The sequence below is a fragment of the Plectropomus leopardus genome, chromosome 1 (genome assembly GCF_008729295.1).
Source record: "Plectropomus leopardus isolate mb chromosome 1, YSFRI_Pleo_2.0, whole genome shotgun sequence".
NCBI lineage: Eukaryota > Metazoa > Chordata > Actinopteri > Perciformes > Serranidae > Plectropomus > Plectropomus leopardus.
This window is the reverse complement of record NC_056463.1, coordinates 30,524,177-30,546,427: the sequence shown is the minus strand read 5'-3', so window position 1 is coordinate 30,546,427 and position 22,251 is coordinate 30,524,177. Positions and strand designations below refer to the sequence as shown.

The window sequence follows — 22,251 nt, the reverse complement described above, 5'->3', positions numbered from 1 at the left end:
CTGTTATTGAGACAAGTACCAGTTACATGCTGACCTTGTCCGGTATCAACACTGTTTTTACACACAGTTACAATGGACTTTCATTCAAATCACTGAGAGACAGCACACACTATAATCACGCCAACATGAATGCCCCTGCAAAGTATTTTTTTTCCCTTATAGAAAACATACAAATTTGTTTTTTTTTAATATTTCATAAAGAACTGAGTGCTATGGATATTTATCAGTTGATTTTCAATAGCTAACAAGGAGATGTGAAGAAATACCTCACAGGGCTGATAAAGCTTTTGAAATAAACCGATTCCTTCAAATAAATATTTTGTGATTGATAGTTTAATTTTGAACAGAGACACAAAGAAATATATAATACTTCATACAAAATTATGGCTACTATCATATTAGTGATGGAATGTCTCTGGATTCATGGCCGAGCACAAACTCAAACATTAAATTACTTTTTTTTCTCCGATAGTGAGCTGAAAACAACCTTCAAGAACTCCATACCGATATGCATTTATTCTATGGACAGTTTTTCAAAGCAGTTGGTTTTGTAAGCAAAATACAAACAAAATTAATTGCTGCTATTGTAACTCATAAAAAAGTATAAAAGAGCAGAAATGCACTATGTGATATAGCAATCCACAGGTCGTTTAACAATGTTTTAATTAAAGCCTCACATATTAAAACTTTACAACAGGTGATATGAAAAATGTACAACATTTTCTTTTTTTTTTCAGGGACTTCTGTACAGCTGGCAAAAAATACCTCCGATGCCTTTTCAGTTGGCTTTGGCAGTGCAACAAACTGGCTCTGCTAGCTTTTTTTTTCCATTTTTTAAAACAATGACGTATCAAGGAGCAGAGTAAAAATACATCAATCCCCAAACCATCTGCCTTGATCTGGACATTTGTATTTACCATAAAATATCCCCTTTGTTACACAAAATAAAAACATAATTTAATTGTTAAACATCTGAAGTAAAAACAAATAGATTAAAGAAGATTTTTTTGGGGGGGGTGTGGGGGTGTGGCGTGCCAGTTACACGCTTTTAGGCAAATCATCTGAAGGGTAGATTACTGGATACAGGAGGTCTCTTCCCACTCTACAAAACATGTACAGCAGATTACAGCTACAGTTTGATGATGTGATGAAATAAATGATTTATGGCAGTTTCTGTCTCAGTCTGTTCATCCAGAGGTCTGCATCCTAAGACTTTCTCTTTTCAGTTCCCCTTATTCTTCAAGTCATTGTCTGCGTTTGTGACATGATTTAAATGTCTTCAAATATCACACGGCTTTCCACGTGTGATGATTTCATCTGCCATTTCCTCCACACCAATGTTGTACATCTGCAGGAGCGATGAGTGAAAGACAAAGGTTGGAGTAAAGAAAGTCTCACTATATACTGGCCAGTGTGGGAACAAAGACTGATGTGTGGGTTACTGGTTTCCAGTAAGGATCCTGTGAGTCACTCAGTCCAGGCAAGAGCTGATAGAAATGCTTTTGCTGAACCGCATTCAAAACGTCCTTTTCTGCGCTGAACTGACAACTCTGGCCTCATAAATAAAGCTTTATTGTTAAATAAAAACAGTGAAAGACATGCGTCTTTCACCATATTGTGTGCCCAGTCAGTTTAAAATGACAACTGAAAGACCTCACAAACAAACAAATAAACAATCACTGGGCACTCGCCCTAACAGGCTTCTGTCAAAGCTAAGCCTATTTTATAGACAAAAACCCAGTTAGGATGTTCACCCCCTGTACACGCGTGTGCATATCCGTCTATAACAATGGACAAGTTCTTTGTATAACATTCTAAATCTTACACACTTCTTAAGTGCAACTTAGAAAAGCAACATGGAATGATGCTTTTATTCTATTCCTGTTCTTTGAGATAGGATTTCCATTTGGCTCAGTAAATGCTGACCTGGGACAGGACCTGGGCGTGGGCCTGGATTTGGGAGGGGTGTGGTTGCTGCTGTGGGGCTGGCTGGGGGCTGCCGAGCGATGCAGAGCCTCCCACTGAATGGGGAGTACCAGGAGAGTGCTGGGGTGGGGAACACTGGGACTGGTGCTGCTGTTGCTGCTGTTGTTGTTGCTGCTGCTGGAGATGCTGAATCTGAAGCTGATGCTGCATCTGCATGTGCTGCAGCTGCATCTGTTGCTGCTGCTGCTGCTGCTGCTGTTGTTGTTGCTGCTGCTGTTGCTGCTGCTGCTGCATGTGGTGCTGCTGCAGCTGTTGCTGGAGGTGGTGCTGGAAATGCTGATGTTGCATCTGCTGCTGGATCTGCTGGTGATGCATCTGCTGCTGCTGCATCTGATGGTGCTGGAGGTGCTGCTGCATCTGCTGCTGCTGCTGGAGTTGCTGCATTGCATGCTGCTGCACCGGCTGCATCGGCGGGCTCATCTGAGACACCGCTGTGGACTGGGCGCCCGCCACCATGCCCCCTCCGGCACCCATCTGGCCGAGCATCTGCGGTGGCATCCCAGAGGACATGTTCTGGTGGGAGACTGTAACTGAGGTCACGATCTGACTGCCCCCTAGTCTCATCTGCAGAGGTTTTGGGGCAATGGCCCGTGGTAGGGCTTGTTGGAGGGCCTGGGAAGCTGCTGACATGGAGGCATGCTGGTTGAGGGGTGAGGGCAGCACCAGGCCTGGGGACAGGCTGGTGGAGGCCAGGGTCTGCTGTACTGAGCGGATAGTCTGGGCTTCGGCTGATTCTGCTGCAGCCTGGATATAATAAAAAACAAACTTAAATATCCAGCCACAGTTTCGATAGGTGTACTGTATAGCTCCTGGATCTCAAGTTGCTTCAGTTGTTTATGTCTGTACAAAAGAGTATTTTACAACTTCATAGTGCACAATGTAACTCAAGGGATTCTGAGAAATTTAATTATATTTTCCGTCAAATTAACACTTTTTTTTTTTCAGGTGAAAGAAAGAAACAGTTTCTCACCTTTGAAACCAGGCTAGCACGGTATGCAGCAAGGGCTTTCAAATATTCTTTCTTGGCAGCTTCTGTTTTGCTTTTGTAAACCTGTGATGACACAAAGGTACGTGTGAATGGGCAAATACAGCATCTTTAGAATTAGAGATACTTCCTTTCACAATTGACAATACATTAAACACATCACATACTGTGTACACATTTGTTTCCTGTCACTTTTCAACACTTTCTGTAATTTCTGTTAACTGCTTGAAGTGACATTTTTCACCAGCCTGTATAATTGAACTATGTAGTACCTGTTTCTGTTCCTCTCCCAGACCGTCCCACATGGAGGCCACAATCTTGGACACCTCTCCAAAGGTGGCATTGGGATTCTGACCCTTAATAGCTGCCTGGGTGTCCCTGAAGAACAGGGCATAAGCTGACACCGGCTTCTGAGGCTCATTGGGATCCTTCTTCTTCTTCTTCTTAGGAGTCTTGGGTTTCTTTGTGGGATCTATCGGGGCTGGTCGCTTCTCTCCAATGACCTGGAATGATCACGATGATAGAGATGAAAAAAAAAATTAGGAGCCTATTCCCTACAATTAACATATAATACAGTCATCCAAATGATTTCTAACTTTGCTCACCCTGTTGCTTTCGTCCTGGTCGTCTTCGTTGATGGAGCTGGAGGGAGACGGTGTGGCAGACTTGCTGGCAGGCGGTGACGGTGAAGTATGGGTGATGTTTGGTCCTGCCATGTTTAGGCTCAGCTGTGCGTTGAGTTGGGATTGGTTGATGGTGGTCAGCTGATTCCGTGATAACATCCCATTGGGGCTGTTCATGCTGATGATGGATTTCATCACCATGGCTGGGTTGGGTGGGTACTGGCGGAGGTGGCCCGGTCCAACATTCTGTAAAGGAATTGATGCAAAAGCAAAGGAGGCTTGTTAAGAAAATAAATATCATATGTAATATTTTATTGATCCCTTTCCCTTTGCTTTCACACTGCTGTCAAGGTTCTGGCTGCACAGAATTGCACCTCATTTCTCCAGCTCAAAGATATCTCTGTTCTCACTATGACACCCGACTGCCCAGTGCACAGAGCTCATGAAGCTGTATCTCTGCACCAGAGAGGAAATCGGGTCATTGGATTCTGCGGATTGTTATGTAGCAGATCACATGTCACTATGTCCCGGGTCTTAAATGTCTCTATTACAGGCCATGATAAATTATCTTGACACCCGAGGAGCCAACTTTATAAGCCAGTAATAGATGGCTACACAGCTCAGTTGATTCATTTCAAAACTCTATTGTATGGAAATCTGTGACACAGCTTTTGACTGCCCGGTCCCTTGAGGGGAACAGTGGACTTAGTTCTCTGGCGCTGTGGTACATAACTTCAAATGCCACAATAAAAAGACTGTTCGAGTTGCAGTTTGTATGCACGCATGCACCTACATGTCAGTTTAGTTTGAGGCCACTGCAAGAATATATGCTTTAAGGTTATAATTCTGTGAAGGAGGCACCTTTCATAGATCATGTTTGACTGCCAGGGTGGGAGAAATACTCCTCTATAATCAACTCCATAAATTAACTGGCTGAAGGTATGAAGCTTAAGGGCTTTGGACAACTCCCCTCCCCTCCAGCATCCAGGGTGCGATGTAATAACATTTTCAAACTCTCTTTCACTTTTTTTCCTGGTAGAACATTTGGTTCTTGAAAGAGTCACGGAGAAGGTGCATGCAACATGTTTGCATTGATTGTGGTGAGGATGAAATTACAAGGACTGCCAGCTCCCCAGAGGGAAGACTGATCAGAGAGCCAGCAGAGCTGACATGGAACAGAGGAGGGGACGTGAACACAACAGAAAAGGTGATTTGTTCTCCCTGGGTACATCCATCTGGTATTCAGCAGCACAAACTCAATCTCTCCCAACATCAACACATCATAAACCCACAGACCTGGCTTTATTGAAAGAACCTTATGAATGCCCGTCTTCAAAAACAATATTGTAACACCATTTCAGACAGAAACATATTGGATCTACAATCCATTTCTTTCTCATATGCCACGTCGACTGCTTATCATAAATACAATCTATGAAGTGAGATCGGATTTATATTTACATGTGCGAGGAAGATTCTGCGAAAGGTGAGGTAAAGGTGGGGGAGAAATTGAAGACATATTGTCGCAACGCTTCGAAATATGGAAGCTTTCCGTTTGCTCGCGAATAAAAGCTGCAATAAACAAGCCTGTGACCAAATGGCTGTGATTTACATATCTGCAACACGCCATGTTCCGAGTGCTATTGTCATCTTCATTACTGAGAACACGATGGCTCGCAGTTTGCTCTCTGCTCGCTGCGAACATCAAAGACGCACACACTGAGCTCATTAGTCGTGGCCATCTGTATAATAACACTTTTGCCCAATCGCAATGATGCAGTTTTGACTTAGAGCAATGGCCCATTCTGCCATTTGTTTGGAATATGGTGATTTCTTCTGAATGGCCTTTGGATGTTGTGCATTTAGAGGAAAAAAAGATGCACTGATGACCACAGTAAACACTTAGTCATATCACATTCAACAGCCTGCTAAATGTCTTATTTTATCGCATATGATAGCAATAACTGGAGTAGCTGCAATTCTATGCAACAAAAGAATGATTGCAGTTACGTCAGTGAAACAGCAGCATTAGCACATCTGATTTGAATGAAAAGATAACAGCTAATAACACAGAGAGAGAAATCATCTTAAGTAACAGTTGCCTTGATTGTGAATATGAATCTGCTACCGGGATATTTATTTATGTCCCTCTAGCTTCTCATTTGCATTTTGATTGCAGTATTGTCAGCAGTCACAGCAGACATCTAACTAGATATTTTGATAGTCATCGTAAATCTGCACATAAGCCCTTATCTTGAGTACACAGTGGCCAGATGTGCCCTCCTTAGTCAGGTCTGTGTGTAGGTGTGCTGTCTGTCTGTGTTTGCACGCTCAAACGCTAACAAGCTGAAATCTACCCCCTGATCAATAAAGGCTCTTTCTAATGTTAATTTATTTGGTAATATTCTCCATTGTGTTGCTTTTAATGTGAAGGCTGAAAATGCTGGCAACAACATAATGCTGTCAACAATATGCTGCAAAAAAAAAAAAAAGAAAAAAGAAAGAAAATAGCTTGTTTTGTACATTATTGTTGGCCACGTTCACACTTAACACAGCAAACACTCCACACACAGCCACATAAAGCGCTTGGAAAACTAGCAGATGAGAAAAAAAAAAAAAAAAACCCACTATTGACAATGTGTGAAACCCTTTCCACAATAAAACGCAGGCCAATAAACACAGCAGCTGGACGCAAAATGCAACATTATGCATTCACCGAGTGATAAAAATCTCAACACTGATGTCATTGAAAGCAGGCTCCAGTCTGTGCTTTAAGATATTGGAAATCAGAATTTGGGGGTGGATTTATGAACAGTGGCACCATGTACTAAGCTGTAACAGGCTGAAAAGAATGTTAACAAGTTCAATTTCCATTCAATCAATGCCAGAGCTCTTGGAAATGTTCCATGGCAGGAGAGGGGTAAAATCATCTATATGGTAATTATAAGGATGAATCCCCCAGTAACTTTCGCCAGCATGAAAGGTCAGTCCTATTAAAGATAGTTTATCAGTGCTCTGCACATATTCCTTTACTCGCCTTCTAAACGGGTACATCATTTTATTTTTTTTCCCCTCCATTTTCAGCAACCTGCTGAAGTCTGTGCTTAAGCCAAATGAGAAAAATGGAATTTTGAATGCCGGTAAAGGCTATAATAGCATGAAGATAAATTGTTTTTCTTTCCCCTGCCCTGTCTCAAACACACTTGTCTCTCTTTCTCTCTCTGTGGTGTGCAAACTCAGTCCATCTATCTGCCCAACCTCTAACCCCCACTTAAAAACAAATCTCTCCCCCTCAGACTGTGAGGCCAGTAGGTTCCCTCCCCCTCGGTTCGGTCCAGCCACTGACCCGTACCCCCTCTCCACCATTCCTCCTGATGCATTATGGGTATTTAAAACTTGTCCAACATGACATCATTTCATTTTGAGAGCTGCCTGAGAAAAGTAAATTACAGAATCAATCATGCAGAAGGTCAAGCTGAGACTTCATTACAAGTATTGCATGCCTGCATGAATATCTTTCATTTCTGACTGACCCAATATGTCACAATAGCTGTCTGTCGAGGGAGAAAGAAAAAAGAAACGGAGCGAGAGAAAGAGAGAGAGAAAAAAATCCACTCTCTTAAATTGATGTACAACTCATGTCAGTGCTTCTTGGCTTGGAAGGGAGATAAGAGGGAAGTGTAGAAAAACATGCTTTCTGCAACAGTGCTCACATTTTCCATTTGATTCGGGATATAGTGGTTTTTGACCAGTCAAAACCCAGGGTATTATACTCACTGGCAATCTACACAATATCACAGCATATCAAATCATGTGAACAACAAACTACAAATCTCTTTCTCTTTCTCTTTCCAGACTCACTTTCATCTGGTGTGACGGTCCAAATGTTAGACATTAGCATATCTTTGCTGCTGTAGAGCTAATGACATGTGAAACAGATAGTTGCTAATGAAAGATATATAATGCATCACCACATGGTGGTAAATGTAATAAGACAGCAGGGCTCATATCTCCTAAATATTTTTCATCTTAACATTTTATACAACTAGTTGACTTCTGTAGGTTTCGAATCCAATCACGGGGGACATTTCAGTACATGCTTACATGTGTCAAGAAAAGCCTAAAATGTGGTGAAGGCACCAGGTGTTTTTTGAAATAGAACCCAGAGACCCTTGCTGTGCAGCAGGGAGAAAATCGAGAAGAAATTGTGAATAAAGCAATACTGGCAGCTCTAACTCCAGTACTATTTGGCACTATTGAGATTCAATCACAAATCAGGAGGACACATGCTGGGAGACAAAAATGAGAGTCAGAAGCTTGTTAGGAGAGCAGATTAAATAAATAATGACTTCAGATTCAGGGCTTGCCAGGCACATTGCAGCTGAGAAAATGTATTTCTCTTTGTAGAAGCCCGGCATCTGTGGCCAATTTGTGAGACATACGCTGAACATTATGGGGAGAGGAATTAGCAGAACACTTGGCAACGCAATGACATGGAAGAAGCTTTGAAAATAGCCCAGGTATATTCACTGGTTGGGTTTCTCATTAAGTTCTGATAAGAGACAGGCTTCCACACGCACTAAATATTCTCCAGCAGTAAGCTTGTATACAGAAAGAAAACCAAGACAAGTGTTTGGGAAATATGAGCATGGTGGCTTGATGAAAAATGTAATTGCAATAGTGCACGGTTTATTTGTTTGCCCCTGCAGCCATAACAAATAACACAGAATGTAATCATGTATATAAGGTTGTCATTCCTTTATCAGTGTGCTGACAAAATGACAAAACACCCCTCTTAGGGCCTTCGTAAATCATTGTCTCTGTATATAGAATGCACCGCAAACGGCGCTGTTACTTATCTCATTTAAAAGTTGCGCTCTCTTTTCAAGGCGAAGATAAAACCGTAGATGAATAGAATTTCTATAGGCATTGTCACGAGACTTTTGGGGATCAATCCCATTTACAGGAAAAATGAAGGGCCACCACGAGCTTTCCTACGGTACAATGTGCGATGACTGATAACGAGTGAGTAGTGTGCCGACGACAAAGCCACGAGGCAAGGAGCAGAAACCCACATTCTCCCCTCAGTTTTTAATAGAGTCTCCGCACAATCAGAGACATGAGCCATGCAAATGGTGTTAAAGAGGAATAATGTTTGAGAATCAAATCTAATCCTCCAGCAAGTCGTGAGAACAGTCAGGAATGTAATTGTGTCAAGGTTCCGTTTCTTCCAGATGTAGAAAGCTTAACTGACCATGAAATGAAAATTCTTTAGGCAAAAGCCTTCTGGGGCTCACTTACTGTATGCGGCGGAGATATTTTAAAAGCCGCAATTATTTTACATGCCAGAAGCATGGAAGCAGGGAAAGGAGCTGTAAAATTTTATGGCCCCCTCCCCATACAGAATGTAAATAAATATCTCTAATATCAGTGTGATTCAACAAATGTGTTTCAGAGAGGGGGGGGGGTATGAAACACATTTCATTTATTCACACAGTTATAATGATCATGGCACATCTCCTCAATGTGTTCTGTGGTTCACAAAGCAAATTCAGCATCAACATCATCATCTCTCCGCTCATGCTTTTGTCCTTTCATTTCTTTCCTCCTAAATGAATCTTCCATTTTTGTAATAGGTCTGTAAGACAACTAGTCAGCCAGTGACATTTCCATTTTTCCTCCTCAATGCTTCTATGATTGTGGCATTTGAAAATGCCTTTCCACCCCAAGACAACAATCTCACAATCTATAGCACATAGCAATATCAACATAAAGGGAGCGACTATTTCATCTACTGCTTCATGTTTGACCATCCGTAGAAGAGGAGAGGAGGATTAAGCAAAAAGTAGCTTCATGAAGTCAATTTCTTTGGGGCTAATTCTCTACAACACAAAGACAACGCTGATCCCAAACAAAGCCTTGTCTTTTCTGAAGACCTCGTGTGACATTGGACAGAAGCATGCATCAGCATTTACAACAGAAAAAAAATGAGGCGTCAGGAGGCAACATGAATTAAATATGAGCATGTGAAACTGTGGCACTTTTGGGTCCCATTTTCACTGTCCTTCTGGGACTGAATGCGCTTTGTACTTTAACACCTGTGATCTACTCACATCTGCTCACCTTACAGAGAGAGGGGGATCATCCACACTCACTGAGCTTTTTTTTTTAAAAAAAAAATCCTCACAGTAAGTAACATAATATCATGACATTTACTCAATGTGATCATATACCTCCTGTGTTGTAAACAAGGCCAGATGCTGTGCCAGATGTACTGACAACAGGAGGCGTACAAAAACTGTGAAGGTGACATTATGGTTCAGTAAAAGGGCTCATTTAAGGACTTTATGCTTCTGAAATCAGAGGTGTCCAGTGGTATATACTTATAAATCATATCTTTTAGTTTGGATACACCATCAAAAACCACATCTGGAGCTGCAGCAAGAAGGACACATACTGGAGGGGAGCTAGTGCAGAATTTCTTTGTGTTGACAGATGAGAAATACATTCCTCTAGCCGCAGAAAATAAATAGACGTCGTGATTTCATGGTGGTGTATATGCATAGCAGTGCTCACCACAGGTTGGCCGTTGTTGACAGACATCCCTTCCTGGTCCATCATGTTGCGTGAGATGGTAATAGAGGGCAGATCCAGGCTTTGAGGGGGAAACTGAGGGATTAAGGGACCCCTGTGAGGAACAGGGGGCTCTGGCATTGCTGGGAAGTCCACTTCCGACAAACCCAGACCAGACTCCGTCTCAGGTGGAGGTGTAATGGGAGGAATCTCAAACTCCTCGTCTCCCAAGCTGGGTGTATGAAAAGTCTGAAAGGAAGAGGAAAAATCATGAGCAACACAATGTAGCCAGGAAGCATTCGCTAAGGTGGGCCTTATCTAACATGCCGGAAGGAAACCTTCAGGGATTAAATCAGACAACTTTGTTTAAGAGAGGGAGTGTTTTAGTAGAGTGGTAATACACTTGTCTGTAAGTGCACTAAGATGTAACATTTCCTAAACCTATTAAAGTCCACTTTGAGGAAAAAGAAGGAAAAAGGAGAGTGCAGAGGAAGACGTCAAAAGCAAAAATATCAAGCAGTAATCACGGGAGAGAGAGGATACATGATAAAAGCCCTTAATCTTAGGGATGGAAGATGTTGGGTTGAAGTGCAGTGAAAATACACGTCACAGGGAGATGGGTTTAAAGAACATTTTCAAAGATTATTATGCTTGGCCAGAAGTGTTTCTTTTTGTTCCCCTTGCCTGCACCCTTAAATCTGCTCATCAAACAGCCTAATCCTTCTGCCTTTCGAATTAAAGCTTTTGGTCACACTTAATTTGCTTATGTGCCTTCTTGGAGATGGGACTGTTCACCTACTTGGGTCTTGTTTTCATCTGCGCATTGCATTAAGCTACTCTCTGGAAAGCCAATATATTCATATCCTCACAATGACCACACTGCAGGTCCACATGCATGCAGCTGAACACAGGGCCTAACAGCGTGCTCTGGCTGCTGCTGAGTTACTGAAAGACTCTTCAAATCATGGCTCTCCTACTAAAAGTGACATGATTTTATCTGCTAGCACCTGGTGTGAAAGCATTGTGGCATAGCGCTAAAATCATGCTGAACTCCCAGCATTATTGGATGTGTTGAGCAGCATGTCAAATGAAACAAAAAAGAAGCCAGCTTTGCATCACGACGCTAAACAAAAAGTAGGTGATTCGGGTTATCTCAAACACTAGTTTCTTGTTTTAAGACTTGCCTCCAGTGAGCTCATCAGCTATTTCAAATTTGTCAGACAATCCTGGCATAAAAATAATTGGCTTTTGAGACCAAAAAAAAAACATTAGTACATGAGCATTTATACCAATTTTGAATGATCACTGATGAGTCTCCAGCATACCTTTTTTTTCTCCACACCTGCCTTTCATTTTCAGAGGGAGTGTGAGTCCTCCTGGAGATGATCATGCCTCACTTTTTGAGATAAACTGCTTCTTTGAAAGAGGAGCTGTTTTTTCTCAGTCTTTGTTGGCTTATTCTTAACAAAATGTGAAGACATTACAACATATAGACAGATGTAAAGCATCATAGGAATCAAACTGCTACTCCAACAGAGGTGAAGTTCTACTAACCTCAAACTTGGGCTGAGCAGTTTATCAATATTATGTCAATATTATGACATATGACTAGATATGGTCTTAGATTGTGGATATTGTACATTTAGTCTTTTCTTGGCTTTAAAGGGAAACACCACCTTGTATTTTTAGAAGTCCAATATGTCATTTCCATGACCAGGAAAAGTTCAGTCAATATTAGTGAGCTCTTGTCTTTACACGCCAGAAACCAGAAAATCTCAAACTTGTGTCATGTTATGAAATATAAAGTCTGGAGCTGCTCCATAGACAATAAATCCGAGTCTGATTTTGTGGATCCACTGTTTCTTGTTTTCTTTTTTTATACCCAAAAGAGTTTTATTCTATTGTAGTGTTCTAAACTGTGAAACAGGAAATGTGCCCATATACTCACAACATTCCCCTGGCTGCTCTCTGTGCCATCTATAACATCTTTCCCAGTTCATTGTCTATGGAGCTGCTCCAAACTTCATAACCAATGACATCACAAGTTAGAGTTTTAGTGCTCTAGTTTTTGGATTTGGGAGAGTGTTGCTTATGTCACTGATATTTTTGGACTGTCTTAGACGGTAAGATTAGCGTGTATTGTATATGTGAAAATTGTAATAGGTCCCCTTTAAAGGCTGGATTATAGTAAAATGAAGTAATTTTCTCAACCCATCAGGTTGCTCTAGCTGTCCTATAATTTGCTTTTACCCATTTTGTCATTACAGTATATCCACATTACTTATGATTACTTATCAAAATATAGTTGTGTCAATATTTTGTAAAAGCACCATTTATCAACCCCACAATAGTATCACAATATTGATATCGAGGTATTTGGTCAAAAATATCATGATGTTTGATTTTCTCTATATTGACCAGATCTACCTCTAACCTATAAATCTGATATTAGGAGTTGCATGACCTGCCAGCAGAGCTCACGATGGTTAACAACAAAGGTAACCAGGCGTGTCTTCCCTGTCTTACTCGGCTCTGTCTTTCTGTCTCCGGTAGTGGATAGAATAACAGAAGGGAGACAACGGAGAGAATATGCCAACACAGCCCTTGATTAGGGAGTATTAATGTTCCTCTTGCTTGCTTTAGCACACAGACACTTGAAACTAATTCATTGCCTACTCAGGGCAGCTGTCTTGACAAGCACTGATGAATTCCAGTGGCAGAGGCAGCTAATAGAGTTTTCATTCCTTCCTTTTCCCCTCTCTCTTCCTACTCCCAACCACTGTTTCGCTTTTCAGTGCTTGTTTCACAGCTAGAGAATCAGTTCTCCTTTCAGAAAGAGCTAAGGTCATATTCATCACAGCCCTGGCCTCTGGCTCGGAGAGTGCAGAATAAATCACGAACACCTTCAGTAGGAACCATTTACTTGGAGTCCTCTGCTGTCATATTATACTTCAGTTCACTCAAAAAAACCTCAAGAACTTAGCTCACAATAATGCCTGTGCATCAGCATGTGAATCAAAACGTAGTATGTTTGTAAAAAAAAAAAAAAAAAAAAAAAATCTAAAACAAAACTGTCATGAGTCACGGACGAAAAGTTCCAGTAGCACATGGAAAAGATCAGACATTGTTCATCATCACGGTCTTCATTCATCTTTGTCAACATCCCCTGTGGTGGAGGGCCAATCACCACACCAGCCCTGAGATCTATGGCCCAAGTCTCATCTGTATCATATCATGTAGGAATCCGAAAACACTGGCACACTATTATAATCTCTGTGACAGAAAAGTCTCAGCCTTGTCTTCTCGCCGTGTCCAGTACAGTCAGATACACTGCACTGGCTGTTACTTTGACCACATTTTATCCACATAAGCCCTTGCAGGAATGCTTTTGAGGAAGGAAATGTATCACTTACTTTTTTTTTTTCACTCTTGCTCTACTATGGATACTTTTTGCTGATGTAAGTAGGTTTCCTGTGGCGTTACACCTTGAAAGGTAAATCAGGGCACAACTATATAGGCCACTGGATCCTATAGGCTGCAGCACTGTGGCCTGAATTACAGAGCCAACCTGGAGATTTGGGATGTCAAAGTAGAAGGCTGGCTAAGGTGAGTTCCACTTTTGTAGTAGAGCAGCACGAGCATGACTGTGACCTTTAAGCAAAACACAGACATGTACTTGGAGGAGAGGAATGCGGGTGTTTAGTGTCTGCTAAACAGAATGGAAGTATAGAGGAGAGAGAAAGAGAAGAAAAATACTGTGTGGGAGGGAAGACAGAGCGAGATCAGTATCAAAGACTATGCTTGTGTGCATTGCTTCTCTTTGTTAATGATGATACAAATTAACATCTGCACCAGGGGCACTGATAATGGAGACATGGCGTTTGTGTCTCATTTGGGGGGGTATGGAAGATGTCAGCTGTCTGCGAAGAAAAGGCCCTCTCCCCGGGGAAGAGAAGCCAGATTTTACTGGAGCCCACAGAGTGTTACAGCGTTGCACACTGTCTAGTGTCATTTCACATAAAGCCAGTCTAATTCTGCACCAGGAGCAGCTTAGAGGGCTCTGATCGGAGATTAAGAGATGCACAATCCACTTTCTTCGCATCACCAGCCTGATTATCCATTTAAATTGTTCTGAAAGGCTCAGCAGAGCCAAGTGCCAAGCCAGATGCTGGCTTGGGATGTGCAGGCATGTACATGTTAAAGGGTGGGCAGGGGAGAGCACAACAGGGAGACACAGAGACCTTAGTGTGTGTATGTGTGTGTGTGTCTTTCCATTGGCAACCACAGGGTCCAGTAGTATGAGGGCAGAGCGGGGCTTGTAACAGAGAGGCCTGATGTACCCAGCACCAGCATCCTGAGCAGGTGTGTGGGAAGTGGAACTCTCTAGTCTTCAGTGACTATTGGAGGTGGTTAACCCAGACCAAACTATACTGTACTGCAAATCATTCTCAACAGTTATTTTATTCTGCCTGAAAAAAACAAATAGTATGGTTTATCAAGTAAGTATTGATGAACAAATAATAACTAAAGATTTATAATAAGGGTCTGCAGACACTCTATGTAAAGCACTGCTCTGTGCACAGCAGCTTATTGCTAGTGTCAGCATGCTAACCTGCTCACAATCACAATGCTAACTTACTAATATTTGGCAGCTATTGTGTTCCAGGTTCACTATCTTAGTTAACATCTTAGCATGCTAATATTTTTGATAAATAGCACAGGCCTCCTGGTTTGCCAGGCTTTTATAGCCAATTTTCAGTGGAATTACAATTACGTCCATCATGTGACACCCTGTGGTCCAAAAATACTTTTTTCCCAAAGACTGAAAGAGACGCCTGTTAATCAGTGGCGACATTTTTTAGGCATCACAACCCTAACAAAATGACTAATTTGAAAAACAAAATTTGATCCATTTAGTCTGATAACAATTAAGAAATCTAGAAGAGCCACACAACTGAATAATCTTATCCCAATTTAAGTTTATGCAGTGCTAAACCGCAAGTAGCCGGCTCGGCCTGCTTAGGTCTCTAGTGTGTCTGCTCTATGGGTCACACAGTGTGGGGAACCTCCTCCAACACTGTATAGAGTATATCAAGTATCCTTTATACATCCACGAATTAGCACTAAACACAAAGTATAGCTGAGGCTGAAATGAGTATCATTAGTTTTTAGTATTTAGTCATAGACCACATCACTGGACACATGTAAGTGCTGATTTGATGGTGGTGCTTGATGAACTGTCATCCTAATGGAGTCATGCATGTCTGTAGAATATATTCAACAGTTGAGGAGACATTTCACTTCAGAAAACAAATGTTAAACTCATGGTGGCGCTAGAGGAAATAAGTCTTACAACCACGAGAACCATGAACTTTTAGCACAAGATGTTCTGCCAGTCCATCTATCGGATGTTGACATATTTCAAGAGATTAGTGAAAACATCTGTGAAAATATCCAGGAGGCATTGAATGAAAAGTCAATGGATCACTTAAGACAGTAGGCTCATTCTTTAGGGAGTATTTATGTTTATCCCAAATTTCCACCCAATAGTTGAGATATTTCAGCTTAGACCAAAGTGGCACATCTACCAGCCACCCAGAATAGCCATCCCTTGACCCTTGACAACAACATGGTTTAAAGTGACATCAGTGTTTAATCTAGTTAAATGCTGCTTTATATTAACTACATGCACACCGTTTTATTTCTATCTAACAAATTAAACACTAAAACAATGTTTACAACAGTGGAAATATACAAGGAGGTGACAAAGATCTGTGTATCAGTGAATTTTCCCTTTCGATGTATTATTCCTGCGCTGCCATGGTGCTCTTTCAATATCAGGACAAAGAGCAAGAGAAAGCTTTTCGGGCAATATTCCCAGCCCTTCAATAAATGTAGTAATGCAATTCACAGATGCAATAACCAAGACTTGTTAAAGGCAGCAGCATGCAATTACTGCATATAATAGGCCTCAGAATCAATAGAGGCAGGATTGAGGATCCAGTTTCAAATATCTAGACAGGCAGAGTGCAGCTACTCAAATGACAACATCAACCATGGCACCCCTAATCAACATTATTTCAAATTTGGATCATTTGTAGTCCATTTCTACATATTTATAGTTCATTACACGTCTCTAATTTGATTGGGAAAGTAAAGTGATACATCTGAGTGGAACACAATCTCAGTGTACGGTATCCTTTTCCCTGAGGGAAGCAGTCAAGCTTTCCCTGCTAGGATGTATGCTTTACCAGGCACACCAAGGTCATCTTATCTCATCCTCTAAGTGCATAAGGTAAATGATACACCAGCCATCTAAACAGCAAATACAGGTCTGCTGCTGTGATGTAGAAGCATTCTGCCTCCAGCACAATACAGTACATACTGTAATTTTAAATATACAGCATGTGTGGTGCAGACAAATAGGAGCTGGATGTAAACAGGTTTCAATTGAGCTTTAAGGCATTTGAGGTAATGGTTATAGCACAAAAACAACCGCCTTCTTTGAACCGAGAGTCAAATCCCTGACGGCAATAATATATCACCAAAGACAACAAAGTGTAATGCAATATATTTAAGTTAAAGTTTTGTCTCTCTCTCCTAAAAGTTTATTCTTCTTTCTACTGAAGAAAGAAATAACACATTTTTCCTCTTAAAAATGAAAAGTTTCATTCATAAGCAATGAAACAACTTGGGGTTTTGCTTCTACACTCTCACTTGGCCGAGTACTGATGTGACCACAAGCTTTTGCTGGCTAATGTTAGCAAACTTTAGATAGGTTATTCTGAGGTATTGCCGAGAGAATCAGTGGGCTGACTTCATGATTCTACTTGTGTTACTGTTGCACTATTTTTCAACATACACCATTATCCCCAAACTGCCATTTGTGGTCACAGAGGCAGCTGTTGATACATACATGAAATGTAATTTGCTTTTCAATTTCTTCATGTAATACAACATGTGGCTGGAAAGCAAAGAGCTAAAGCTGTTAACGGTTGTAAAAGCAGTCAGATCTGGTCGCAGGTACGCACTGGTGCTAACTTACGTATTGTTTTTACAAAGTATTGCAGGAAAACAAGTAAACTTGTTTAAAAAAAAAGGTGTGTTACTCATGCTGTAAAGACACCACTCAGTAGCGAAGTCTGGCCTGCAGCGAACTCCCTGTGAGATCTGTAGAAAGCTGTGGTGGCTGCTCCAAGCACAACAAGCTGTGGCTGTTTGATTCTGCGACAAAATGCAACTGAACTAAAAGCTGGGTATAGTTTAAATTTCGAAAGCGAATTGCAGGCAAAGAATATCTGCAACCATTCAGCCCTGTGACTCCTGTAACATGCTGACATATGTTAAAAAGTACTTTTTCCTGCCTGAAACACATGTTCAACAAATGCAATTATTGCTGCAAGCAGGACTTAGAAGCCAGACTCAGAATTTATGTGTGACTATGAAAACAAGCTATAGCCTTCCTAACAACAGAAGCTTTATGTTCAGACCAAAAATTTGAGCACATCCAATTAATAACTAGAGTTCACCTCATTTGTGACTTCAGTTGAGAAGAGTGTAGCTATGTGCACATAATTGCACCTTACTGTTAGCTTTTTTTTTTTTTAAATAAGTCAAATTATTTTCATCTTACTGTAAACTACTTTTTATATTTTTTATTTTACTGTTAGCTAGTTTTATATTTAGTTTATATTTTCTGTATATTGTAGTCAATATTTTCTATACATTTGCTTTTTTTCTGCTATTTTTATTTTAGTTGAATACATTGCATGCTTTTATCTCCACTTTTCTAACTTTGCATTGCAACTGAAGCACAGCATTTTCCCTCAGGATAAATAAAGTTGTATCTTATCTACACACAAAGTAGGAGTGAATCTTCATAAGTGTGCATCTTTTTAAGCCACAGCCCTCTGGTTAGATTTCAAAACAATAGCTAACCAAATGTGGTGGTATAAATTTAGCCTGCTGTCAAAGTTAGCTGTTCATCATGGAGCCCTCATAAAGGACTTCCTTTCCCACTGTACCCTCAGCCCAAGGCAGACACATTAAGTAGATTAATATAGCATTACAGTGGAGATAGTGTGAAACCTCAAAGTGGAAGTCACATAAATCTTACTTTAGCCCAGGTTGCAGCAAACAATACTTTGCGCACTCCGACAAAAGAAAAACCTATGCTAGAGACTTCTTGTTCTTCTCTCTCTCTCCTAAGCACAATACCATCTGTGCCCTAACACTGGAAACAGTTGTTCCTTTTGATGAAATGCAAATGAGCTGGGCTGTTTTTATCAAGGAGTACCCCCCCCTCTCCAGCCCATCCCCCTGTTCCCTGACTGCCACAGTGGGCCCTCACAGCTGGGGGCTGAACGCTCTCCAAGCAGCTTGTGTCGGCGTGGTCCCCGCTGCAGTGGGCCTCAGCAGCCAGTGGATACAGAGGAAGCACCCACTCAACGTAAATGTGGGGGAAAATTAAACTTCTTCCATGACACTCTGTGGCTTTGTGAAGCCGCCTCTTTATGTACATGAGGTCACACGCACTCAAAACACTTGTGTCACAGCTTGAATGTCCCGAGTGACGTTAATGAAAACAATAGGGTTAACAGTGACATCCATCTCACTGTTTTGGAGCTGTGTGATGATGCTTTGCTGTGGGTTTTGAAGCCAGATCAATCTCTCCTGCTAAACTGGATGAGATTGGCCCGTTTGAACCACAGAGGATGACGGGTATTTTTGGTGCACTTGTCTCTAATGACAGGGCAGCGGAGTGGGTGGAGGGGGAATAGAGCGGGTAAATTTAGCACACTGTTAGGACTACTATGGCTCAGCAAGGCGGTTTTATGCCTCCAGTGAAACAACTATTTCCTTCTTTCTTTTCACGCAACAGTACAGTGCACAGTTATTCCAGCAGCTCCACACATTCAGATTGTTGGTGATATTTCATTTTTTTTGTAAATGCTTGCAGACAGGCAGTGACAGAACTATAGAGCCTCTTCGGGCTCCTTCATTATGTCTTTGAAAAGAGGAAGAAAACAGGTGTTCATAACCTCAGCTTTCTGGGATATCACATTATCTCAAACAGAGTGCAGTCAAGAGAGTCAGATCACATCAGCATCAGCTCTCAGAAGTTACTATGAGACAATATAGTGTGAGCCAACTCATCTTTCTGTTAGCTTATTGTCTTTTGTCGGTCTCAGGACAGGCAGCATTTCAGGCAATAAAAATAATGTTACCTATGATAAACATAGAGAAATTCAATAGAGTTTCTCATTATGGATGCTTTAGAGGGCTTTGCAGCATGACATATAGGGCTTATGCTCTACATATTGTCTTTTACTGTTGCTAACTTTGACCATTTATACTTCCTTAAAGGTCCAGAATGTAAGATTTAGGGAGATTTAGTTGCATCTACTGGTGAGGATTTCAGATTGCAACCAACTGAAACATCTCCCCATTAGATTTCCTTTACTGTTCTTTGTTCAGGAGATTTTAAGTGGTAGTCAATCTGAGAGCTCTCTTCTTCACTCAAACAAATGGAGTGGTTGATTTAAACCAGTAAAAACACTGAAGAAAGCAAAAGAAAGCAAAAAAAAAATAAAAATCTGTGTTTTTGTTTTAATGCTTTGCAGAGGCCGATGCAACAATGCAAAGACGAAAAATGCACAATTGCAATTGTCCCTAAGACCCTGTCCTTGGTTTGTCCATTCTGGGCTGCTGTAGAAACATAGCGGTGCAACATGGCTATCTCCGTGAATGAGGATCCACTCCCTATATAGATATAAACGGCTCATTCTTAGGTAATGAAAACACAACAATTCTCATTTTAAAATGGTTATACACCATAATATTATATTATACAAGTATAATTGCCAATATATCCCTTGGAATCATATACCTTGGACCTCTAAATGGTAAATCGTGATCCACATCAAAATATTGATAAAGAGAGGTATAATTTATATACAAGATACCTATGAAAAGGCCTAACAAAATGAAAAAAATATATTTAGATAATACGTACGACACATTTACTCCACTTTTCTTAACTGCATTTGTATTTGAGCGTATGTTTGCATAGGTTTAATTCCCCATGTTCATAAGATGATTTAAATATGGAAAAAAAGTAAAATATACTCACATCACCAGCAGCAAGCAGGGCTCCATTTGCCTCCGCCATGTTCATGTAGTTGTTGTTATTCTGGAACTGCAAATGAAGACAAAAACCACAATCAGCCTCCTGGTGTCCGGATAACATCCAGCGCAACTCGAGCGCTCCCCTTTCATAATGGACACCTGTCACTCAAACCGATTGTCACACTTGGCTCTCAATGTTTACACATGGAGTTAACCCCTTTTTTCTACGTGTGCGAGCGCATTCTGCCACCCTACCATTATTGTGACATGACGAGAGGCATGTGAGAGGCCCAGGCCAATTCAAATCGGGGTAATGAGAATCTGGTCTGGCTATTCAGCTCATATGGGATGGCAATTAAGGATATGTTTGCATCACAAAGCCAAGTATCAAGATGCAGTGGCAGGTTATTAACTTCAAATAAACTATGGGAGAGGAGAGATACTGAGGAGAAATAAGGAGGTGGAGTGTTTTTAATATGGTTTGAGTGCATTTTTTGGTTAACTGGAGCTGGGTTTTACAAATGATCGCAGCAACGCGATTTGGACATGTATCCATCCTCATGAAGAATCTGATTTTAACGTATATGTATTTTGAGTCTATTCTGTTTAATTGCAAGAAATCACAAGTGCACTCTACTCGAGCTGTCACTATCAGAGTTGATATGAGAGTATTAACAAGTGGTGTTAAAATTGCAGGTGCCACACTGTAAAGACACATTAGTGTGTAAGACAGCTGATAGCCTATTAAAACACTGTACTTTGGTTAGAAATAACATGTTTTCACAACATACCCCGCCCCTCCCAACCCACACATAGCCTGCTGGCAAAATGGCAGCCACTTCCTTTCTTTGGAGACACAATCATGCTGACAGGTAGGAACAATGGGACATAGAATGAAGAATTATGGGCTAGCAGCTGGGCCCAGGAGCACAATGCACCTCTCTGTGAGTGAGTGAGTGCAAAAACCCAGCCTACACGGCACGCAGGAGAAAGAGTCACAGCGCGTTTGCGTCTTCATGAGGTTCCACTGAGAACACATTTTCAACAAAGCACGGCAGTAATCTCTTTTGTGTGTTTATTACAAAGTCACTCTCTTAAAACATTATGAGAGATGAAGAACTCCAATAGACGGAAAGAGAGAGAGAGAGAGAAAGAGAGAGAGGAAAAATGGCTTCTTATCCTAGCAGAAGCCAAACAATAGTGGAAACAAATTAAGATCAGAGTGAACTGAGAAGTGCATTAATATATTTTCTAGCCCTTTGTGTTTTTTTTCTCCTTCTCCTTTTCTTCTGAGTGGTTAGTATGCGAATGTAATTACCGAAAGAACTGCTGCTAATCAACTGCGAATGGTATCCATTAATTAGTCTATGCCCTGGAGAGAGAGAGGGGAATCAGCAGCAATGTTAACAGTGTTACGCACCAATGAGAAAGGGAGCCACAAGCTCTGCTAGCAGTTGCTGAAGCAGGTGGTTTGTGCTGTCGAGGCCTCCGGTGCCGTCTTACCTGGAACTGCCCCACTAAACTATATCTGACTAGAGCACTGGGGGTTTACATGTTTGCACAAATTCACACACACAGAGACGTATAAAGACACACACACCTCAAGTGAGAAACATCTGTCAATAGCTAGCACTTGTTCACTTCCCAGCTGTGTGTAACTTTGAGACATGACATGGATGGGTTACGTCAGCCACTCGGCTGGTAATTAACCTTATGCTGGGCTTATCTCGGAAGTGTTACTCCGTCCCTCTTCTGCTTTTAGATAACAAATTGAAGTCTCGGAGATATCCCTCTCTATTCAAGCACTAGGAACATTGTTCTGATTGTGGGGGGAGATAGGGCTCTGTGCAGTGCTGTCTCTGTTTCTTCTAGCCCTGTGTCTCTCTGGATGTGAATACGATTTTTAAGAGTGAGCACACAACTGCTCTTCTTTGTAAATAGTTCTCTGAGAATTCA

The 22,251-nt window shown here is 41.2% G+C and overlaps 1 protein-coding gene across 1 annotated transcript in view; it reads right to left on the bottom strand.

Annotated features, from left to right (window-relative positions):
* Positions 1-1,760: 1,760 nt before the first annotated feature.
* tox3 (TOX high mobility group box family member 3) overlaps positions 1,761-22,251 on the bottom strand; it is a 42,484-nt gene continuing 21,993 nt past the window's right edge. Inside the window, exons 2-7 of the mRNA XM_042488728.1 lie at positions 20,300-20,365; positions 10,171-10,416; positions 3,577-3,840; positions 3,244-3,474; positions 2,957-3,037; positions 1,761-2,730 (exon numbers count right to left, since the gene is read on the bottom strand). Coding sequence (XP_042344662.1) covers positions 1,912-2,730; positions 2,957-3,037; positions 3,244-3,474; positions 3,577-3,840; positions 10,171-10,416; positions 20,300-20,365 — 1,707 coding nt within the window. The 3' untranslated portion in view covers positions 1,761-1,911. The remainder of the gene's footprint in view (positions 2,731-2,956; positions 3,038-3,243; positions 3,475-3,576; positions 3,841-10,170; positions 10,417-20,299; positions 20,366-22,251) is intronic.